The following is a 9224-nucleotide window of genomic DNA, read 5'->3' as shown; positions in this document are numbered from 1 at the left end:
GCAATAAGGGAGATGAAAACTGAAGTACCATGAGTGACTTTGCTGGTTCTGTAAGAATAGCTCTGAAAGAAGCTTCTCTTTTCTTCATCGAACTAACAACCTTTGACTTAGACAACCTTTTTCCAGTTTCCACTTCAAAATGTAGAAGATAAACTGAGATTGCTTGTGTTGGATCCAGAGCATACTAAACTTATACTAGTTTATTGGTCAATTGAGTGAACAAGTACTGCAAGTTGACAGTCAAGCAGACAATTTTTACCTAACGAAGACTTATATATTACAAGGGCATCGCGCATGTTTGCTGCCTCTTCATATTTCTCGACAATAAGTATCACCTAAGAGGTATATGAACAAGGAAAACATGGTTATTATGGATTGAAGAGAGTAATGATGATATACTGCAGTTGCCTCACAAATGACTGGAGAGAAAATCAACAAATAACGAGAGAAGGAAAGGAAGAAATCTGGGTGTGGTGCTCTGAAAAATTCGTTGAACTGATTAAAATGTGGAAAGATTAACCGAGATGCTTAAATAGTTGAGTGGTTATTTGTCAAGATTCTGAGTGCACAGAAGAAAGCCACATCAAGCGGAGCTGAGAAATTTCCTCAACGAAGAAAACAAAAGAACAGATGAACTGACAACATATAACCCAAAATAGCATATAAGTACTTGTTGTTGACAGTTCAAAAATAAAATGGTAAACGAAGAGTAATTTCTTGGTTAAGAGCACCATACAACAATTTAAATTCACAAGACTAATATTTGCTACCAAAAAGAAAAGGCCGTTAAAATTACAAGACTTCACCAAGACAGTGACTGACATATTTCAAACCATATTCTAGTGGAAAAGGACCTCAATTATCAGTTTGCAGCGCATTTAGAGCAATCAGAAGAAGCACCTGAGGACATAATCGAGAGAGTTGCTCTAGATCTGCAATGCCAGGGTTATATCCAAATTTATGAATTTGCTCCAGTGGTTCCATAACTGCAGCAACAGTGATCTGTTTCTGCGACAGCTGAAGGTATGCAGAGTAAACATTTACTAAAGTGAATGTTTTCATCAGGTCCTTCAACCATAGCGGACACAGGCATGAACTACTCTCACAAGAGTCTAACTCGCATCCCACAACCGCGGCAGCTTCTCTCATCACACAAGACCCTGTGGCCAGCTCACTTACACAACTAGAAGAATCTACAAATTTAAGAAATTTTTGAAGAGTATGTTCATCAAGCATGCCATCACCAGATATCTGCAATATGTTTAAGGCATCACAGGATGGGTTTTGTTTGTCCTTATTAGACACTTTCTTCTGTCTCTTCATAGTCGATGATGTTCTCATCTCACAGGCATTCTCATTTTCGGAGTTCTTGGACGTCACCTTAGGCTCAGCTAGCTTTTCAAGGTTAGGCATGTCCTGAAAACAAGAAAGGTCTTGCATCAAGTCAGACCAAACTGACTCAGCTGAGTCTTTCGGCAACCTATCGTTGCTGTTTGAGTCTTTGGGGACTGTTTCAGATGCTTCAACTCTTTGCCTATGTTTCCTGTCCTTTTTTACAAACGGCACGGTAACAAAAAAATCCGCAACCCCAATCGAATAGCTACTGATTTCACTCTGCAAGTCCAATTTCACACCCTGCAACCAACAAAACAGTTTAAACATGCATCAAATCAGCAGCAGCAGCAACAAAAATAGAAAACAAAAAACATACTCCACAGTTCAACAATCCAATCAGTAAGCACCATATACAAACTCAATACAAAATCAGAAATTCATAGCTCCATCTCTATCAAGCACCAAAAAAAACAACTCACTTCCCGCTCCAAGCTCTGAATACAGAAGCAATACTTTATCTAAAATTGCATATTAAAAATCAAGCAACAATGAAAAATCTAAACAAAAAAGTTGAAAAGGTTACCTTGTGGAAAAGGTGGAAATCTGGGGCAGAAGCAATCGGGAGGAAACATTGCCTGAGGCGGAGCTTTAGGTCGTGAATGGTGTTTGTTGGTTCAATTGGCACTCGAATAGAGTCACCCATCAAACTGCGGACTTCGATTTCCTTCTCAAATCCACTCCGATCATCCATTTCTCTCAGAAAATTTTAGTTAATTTTTCAATTTTATCTACGTTTTTGCGTTGTTGATTTCGAGGGGATTTTGCATTTCATTGGAAACCTATTTGGCGGGGATATGAGGGTTAGTTATTTTCAATTCTTATTTAATTTAATGTTAATAATTCAATTTCTCTATTTATCTATATTTTATTTTATTTTAATAATTCAGTTTGTCTCTATTTTTCTATATTTTATTTTATTTTAATAATTCAGTTTGTCTCTATTTTTCTATATTTTATTTAATTTAATGTTAATACTTATTGGAATTCATAAATTTTATTTTAATGTATAATCATTGTATCAATTTGTTCCAATTTTTTCAGTACGTCAACTCTATCAATATTTTGAAGTTGTATTATTTTTATTTTTTGAAAATAAATATTCCAAAAACAAAAAACAAATCTAGCTTACATTTGTGTTGTAATTTTGTATATATACTATGATTTAAAGTTGCAATTTTATGCTACTACGGAATTTATATGTAACAAAACATGTTATGTCCTCGTATTTATAGTCAATTTATAATCTCAACAAAGGGTGTTTTTCATTACAAACTTTACTTAACCTTACTAGTATTATTATTTCGAGATTTGTAAACTTGCTTAAATATGGAGTATCCATCATAATATATAATAATAATATAATTATAATTATAGTTATATGGAGTATTATACTCATGTATTATAATAATAAATGATTCTTAGAAAAATGAATCCCGAGAATATGATTCCTAGTAACTTTACTTTCCTGTGTTTAAAAAATATCAAGATTTTAAATTTATATTTAATCTTAATACCAAACTAAAAATATACTTATTATTTTTTATTTATAAAAAAGAATAATATTGTAAATTTTTTAATAAATTATTAATTATAAATAGTAATAATTATATTATTATATTTATTATTATGATAGATAGTTTAAATATGGAGTATCCATCAGAATATATAATAATATAATTATAATTATAGTTATATGGAGTACTATACTCATTTATTATAATAATAACTATAATAATTATTATATTATAATTATAATATGAACGGATTTATAATTGAATAAATTTTACAAATTAAAATTGCACTATAACTTTATTGATTAATTATTAATTTATAAAATATAATAATTATTATTTATTATATGATTTATATTATATAATTATATTTTATTATTTAATAAATTATTAATTTCTATTATGGATTATTATAAAATGCAGTTATATTTGTGATAATTTTAATTGTATTTATTTATTATAGTGAAATTAAATATAATTTATAATTTTAAATTATTTTTAAAATATTGTCAATAATAATAATAATAATAATAATAATTAAAAAAAAAACTATACTATATTGCTTAAATATGTAAGAATCCTAGAACTGGAAAAAAGAATACCTAAGAAAAGTTAGGATTTAGAATCCTGGAAAGTTGTACTAACTTTCCTTGTCCGCGGATTCTGATTACTTTCCCAGTTTGATTAAAAACCGAAACAAACACATGAATTTAAAATTTAAGGAATCAGATTACTTTCCCTGACAAAATCCTAACAACCAAACATGGCCTACTAGTATTATTATTTCGAGGTTTGTAAACTTGCTTAACTTTGTCTCGTAAAAAAAAATTGACTATATATTCATCTACACTCCTTTGTAAAATAAAAGCTATGTTATTTGACACTATCAAATGAGTAATACACAATTTTAAGTGAGGTTTTAGAATTTTAGTCAAGTATCAAATATGATGCCCAAATTATTTACGAGGGTATGCGAAACAAAATTTAACAATCCTGTATAAAAAATTTGTTAGATTTTAATAAATAAATTAAATTTCAGGTCATAAACTAGTATTGTTGTATTATTATATTATCATTCTCATTAATAAACAGAACACCAAAGTATACAAATAGATAATCAAAGTATTAAATATTTGTATTTTATTTAAATTACATATAATCCTATTCATTTACATAAACAATATATATATAAAAACTAGTAAGATAAAACTTACTCATATTTTTATTAATTTTCTACAAATATTCAATGTCGAGCTTTATGTAGCAAATAAATATCAGGCGGGGATAGCTCAGTTGGGAGAGCGTCAGACTGAAGATCTGAAGGTCACGTGTTCGATCCACGTTCACCGCAATTGTTTTTTAACTTGTTCTATACTTTCATGTAATAAAACCGAATAATCAATGAGCTACGTCACAGTTAAAGTTCCGTTGTATTTAATCTTTAAAGTTTAAACAATACCTTTGTGATCAAATTCAAACTGAATTATGTACTAGAAAGTATACTTAGTTTCCACTTGCAAGGAGGGGGTAGGGGCCTGCTTTATTATTTAATTTTGGAGGCCCACATATGCACCCACCATATATTATCACCACTTATACGTGAATCGGTACTATATTAATTGTTGTTTAAGAGTCCTATTTAAACTAAATCAATTTCACCAATAAAAAACCAAAATTTTAATTCAATATATTAACATGCATTTATTTTTAAAAGTGATCAGAATTGTACACTATTGATGAAGTAATCGCGTTTAAAGAAGCCATATCTCGTGTTAAACTTATGCCTATGTGTGTGTGTGTTAATACATCTTGAAATAGTAGTAGTAGTATACTTTGATAGTGGAGTGGGAATGTAGACATTTATACTGTGGAGTACTTATGAGTATACATGTGTATAGTACTGTATTTTATTAAGGGCGTAGGACCAATGAGAAAATGACACGAAGTAGGGAAGAGTTGTGACGTCGACATCAGTGCGCCACGTGGGTGATAAGAAAGGTCAATTTCCCGGGCACCAACCGACCACCTCATTGGCGCCATCCACATGCATACATTATTACATACGTACGGACACTTAATTACATGCACACTCCCTTTAATCTCCACCTTAAACCAACATTTCAATCTATATTAATAAAATAAAACAAAACTTCTATTTATATAGCAATTACAAGTTTGAATGTGTCTTAACTAAAATCGTCAAGCATCCAACCATACGCAAATAGATGTATGTGTGTCAAAGTTCTTATCTGGAAATGCTAATTTCTTAATAGTAGTATAAAAATGGGTTTGGTTGAGCTCATAAGCATAGCTTAAAATTGTTTAATATTATTAAAGTTTTTTTAAAAATTTTTTATCAAAACAACAGATTATAAGTTCTGAATCCTTCAACTTATAAACAACCCAAAACATAATTTCAAAAATCCTAACTTATCTTTTCAAAGTTTTATGTGTGAACAACAATCTCTTTACAAAAATGAATTTGCTATAATTTGTCATACACTTTAATTCATTTACTCTTTCTAATTATGTTTTTATATCTCTAACTTATAAGATTATGTCACTAAGACTCTAAATACTTTCATAACTTAACCAGCTAATACTATCTTATAAACTTCATCAAGTGTTTGTAAACTCTTTTAAATAAGATCAGTAAATACCCTAGATAATCTTAGTTTAAGACCTCTTTGGCGTTCTTTGTGAAAAATTCTTTGTTAATATGTGCAGTGGTGGACAAAAATATAGTACTTACAATATTAGAGAACCACCAAAATCGAAATGACAATAACTTCCTGTTTAAGTATTTTTAAAAAAATACTAGTTGGATATTTTAAATGAAGATTCGATGAATTACAATTACATACGTACGTCGATCGGCGTAGACATTGAAATCATGAAAATCGATTTTTAATTCATAAACTATATTTTCACTTTGTGCTCTACTGAATCAGATTGGGTAACTTCGATTGAGGTTTTCGCTTTAAAAAAAATTCTTTTTGACATGTTAATGTTTTGTTAGGTTAAATTATTAGTACTACTAGTATTTAAGTGTTTAAAAAAACTACGATGAAATTTCACAAAAATGATTGATAAATTATAGTCGTAATTGTATCAACTAATATGAATGCACTTACATGCTTGTACCTTGACAAAAACTTGAAAATTAACATGAAAGCTCTATTGATATTTTGCCCAAAAATAGAAGTACAAGAAAGAACTTGAAATGAACAAATATAACACCATGTGAATTAGTATCAGATTTTACTACTCTCACTTTTTTACAAGAGCCTAAACTAGTACAACCACAAGGATCTTTTATTAAACAGTTAGCAACCAGATATCTGTTTAATAAATTTATAATCAATTACTTGCAATCAAGGTAATAAGGTTGCAATTAATGCAAGTAGGGGAGTTGGGATATTTATAATTTTAATATAAACGTAATGGTATTAGTATAAAATTCGATTAAAAAAAGACATTTATATAATCAATCTGCATTTAACCAGCGTAATTTATTTGTAAATAGTTTACAATTGGAGCACCAAAATGACCTTTACAATTTTCTACGAAAAAAAAACAATATTTGATATTAAGAAATATCAGTGTAGTGAAACAAAATAATAATTATATCATAATAATAACAGTAATTAGTGATAAATAATGAGATGGGGGATTAGTACTGAGGAGTACTCTACTACGGAAGATAATTTAGGGATTGGTCATTGTCAGTCCAGTCGGATTGACTCCAGTAATCCGGATCAACGCCAGCCGTTAGATCAAACAGCCCTTGATCTCCGCCGTCGCCGCTGCTCCCCCAATCCAGCGCCTCATTGCCAATATCCTCCATCTTCAACCCCTCCGCTTTTTCCGCCGGCGCCGTCGCGGTCGCGATGTCGAGCTCCATCATCAATTCCTCCGGTGACGTCATCATCCCCGTGAAGCTCTCCACCTCCGCCGCGAAGATCTGTTCCGCCGACTGATCGAGGCTAGGGTTTGCGATCGGATTCACGTTGGAGAAGCTCGCGTCGGCGAAATTGTACATCACGGCGGAATCCGGCGTGGTGTGGATCGGTTCCGCCGCGGCGGAGGACGTAGGAGGAGCGGTTGCGGTTGCGGTTGCGACTGCGGCGGCGGAGGTGGTGAGGCTGGAGCTCTCGCTGCTGGAGCTCTGCGCGGTGGATTTTTCCTCTGCGTCGTCGGCGGCGGCGGAGGCATTTGTTTTAGGCTTGGAGCGCTTGGTTTTGCGGGAGCCGCCGCCGACGGGGACGTTGCGGAGGACGCCGCCTTTGGTCCAGTAGCGGCGGCAGCTCTTGCAGAAGTGGCGCGGCTGCGAGAGGTTGTAGTTGTTGTAGTAGCAGAATTTGGTGTTGAGCGAGTCGCAGCGAGGGCACTTGACGACCTGGTGGTTGTGCGGCCGCATCCGCCTATCTCCGGCGCCGATAAACCTCCCTCCGGCGCCGATTTCTTCTCCGATGCCATGCATATCTTGCATTCTCGACGATTTCAGCTGCTCTAGGTTTACAGCCGCCCAATTTTCCGGCATTTGCCGCAGCGTAGAGAAGCTCAGTGTTGAGATGCGAGTCACTGAACTAAAACTCCACACACTCTCTCTCTCTATCTGTCTCAAACAAATATCCCAGCAAATATTCTAATCTCAATATTTTAGTGACGAGAGCAAATGACGGTTATACCCTTGGATACATAAAAATATTGTGACAGTGACCGCGTCTCATATCATATCATGTCATATAATCGGTCGTTGCTAGTCGGTTATTCGACATCATTTCACACACCATTATTTACATCAGATAATTCATTTTACTATTAAAGTTTTATTTTAGTCCGTTTCTCAATTATCTATGTTCGATGTAAGTTTTATGTTAGTCCGTTTGTCAATTATCATATTTATTTTTTATTCTCTTTATTCAATTAAAAAATAAAATATATTTTAAGATAAAAATAACATTATTTCTATTTTTTTCACTTAATTTATTATGTTTTTATTAACACAAAATATAATACTTCTTCCGTCTCATAATAAATGTCACACTATCATTTTTAGTTTATCCCACAAAAGATGTTATATTTTCTTTTTTATGAAAAACTATCTCTCAAATTAATATAAATATATCTTCTCTCTCTACCTAACAAACAAAATAACATATCTTAAAATTATGTACTATTCCTCAAGTATGCCATTTATTAAGGGACGGAGGATGTACGAGTAATACTACTTACTCCTACTACATAATATTTGGTCTAAAAAGCAAATGGATTGATACTTAATGAGTCGAAATGAGTACTCAATATGGATGTTAATAGATTCATTTTTCTATTTTGAGAAGTTCCAAGTTAATTAAGTTATTTTTATTTTTAGCAAAAAATAATTTTTTTTTTTACTTTATTCTCTCTTCATCTCTCTTACTTTTTCCACCATGCATTTAACACACTATTCTAAAACTCCGTATCAAAAAAATACATCTATTAACAAGGAACGAAGAGAGTACTATATTTAGTTAAAATTCCCACCCACTAACTCATTCACATTTATTTCTAAAATTAATATTTAAGTATATAAAAGTAAGATTTATTATCTAACTAAATTTTTTAATCCATTTTTTATTACTAGTAATTTTGAAAAATTTGTGTCAATTTAAAGTGCACTATTAATAAGGACAAAGAAAGTTAGTATTGTGAGTTAATAAAAAATATAGGAGTATGCTAGGTGGGGTGGATATGACACGTGTGGGCGTGTGGGAGAGTGGATAGGGGTGCGAGTGATCAGGTGGTGTCGGCCAATGTCGCGATGGGTGTAAATGGTCATTGGTGTCAGACACAACTGATATACAAGTTGCCACGTCGAGCTACTGTTGGCCTATTTACTAGCACAAATCTACTCTCTTTTTTAATAACCAAATCTTCCCCACAACAGAATATCTTATTCATTTCTGTTTACTTCACAAACGGCTTTTCCAAACTTTAAATAATACAGCAAATATTCTGGGGAAAAAATACTCCGTATTAAACTAGTAGTAATTGTAATATTTTATCAATTACTAGTACATTCCAATCATTCAATTATCGGCAACATAATAAGCAATACTCCGTATGTGTTAAACTACTAGTAATTGTAATATTTTTACAATTACTAGTACATTCCAATCATTCAATTATCGGCAACATATATAAGCATGCCAGAAGTCCTTGAGATGTTGATTTTATGTCTAGTAGTAGTAGTATTTTTTTTTTTTTAAACTTTTGTTGGTTTGAAATCCAATTCAAATTTCGTACATTAAGTACATGATTTTCATTTTTCAT

The 9224-nt window shown here is 32.2% G+C and overlaps 2 protein-coding genes and 1 non-coding gene across 3 annotated transcripts; 1 reads left to right on the top strand and 2 right to left on the bottom strand.

The window, feature by feature from the left end:
- Positions 1-28: 28 nt before the first annotated feature.
- Positions 29-2196, bottom strand: LOC125198029 (the record flags this gene model as incomplete). Its single annotated transcript, XM_048096492.1, has 4 exons — positions 1919-2196; positions 901-1635; positions 260-335; positions 29-132 (listed from the first exon to the last, which is right to left on the bottom strand). Coding segments are annotated over exons 1-4 (1083 nt in total), but the record flags the coding sequence as incomplete, so codon positions are not given.
- Positions 2197-4184: 1988 nt separating this feature from the next.
- TRNAF-GAA lies at positions 4185-4257 on the top strand. Its single transcript has one exon. It is a non-coding gene; the product is annotated as a tRNA-Phe (tRNA).
- Positions 4258-6371: 2114 nt separating this feature from the next.
- Positions 6372-7550, bottom strand: LOC125198028 (dof zinc finger protein DOF5.4-like). Its single transcript, XM_048096491.1, has one exon. The coding sequence runs from the start codon at positions 7447-7449 to the stop codon at positions 6601-6603; it is 849 nt and encodes a 282-aa protein (XP_047952448.1). The 5' UTR covers positions 7450-7550; the 3' UTR covers positions 6372-6600.
- Between the last annotated feature and the right edge of the window lie 1674 nt (positions 7551-9224).

This window comes from Salvia hispanica, unplaced genomic scaffold, assembly GCF_023119035.1.
Source record: "Salvia hispanica cultivar TCC Black 2014 unplaced genomic scaffold, UniMelb_Shisp_WGS_1.0 HiC_scaffold_1170, whole genome shotgun sequence".
NCBI lineage: Eukaryota > Viridiplantae > Streptophyta > Magnoliopsida > Lamiales > Lamiaceae > Salvia > Salvia hispanica.
The sequence above is the reverse complement of the archived record's forward strand: the minus strand, read 5'-3'. Positions and strand labels throughout refer to the sequence as shown.

What these genes read in the sequence shown, in the direction of transcription:
- LOC125198028 (XM_048096491.1), bottom strand. Translation starts at nt 7,449, where the DNA reads ATGCCGGAAAATTGGGCGGCTGTAAACCTAGAGCAGCTGAAATCGTCG.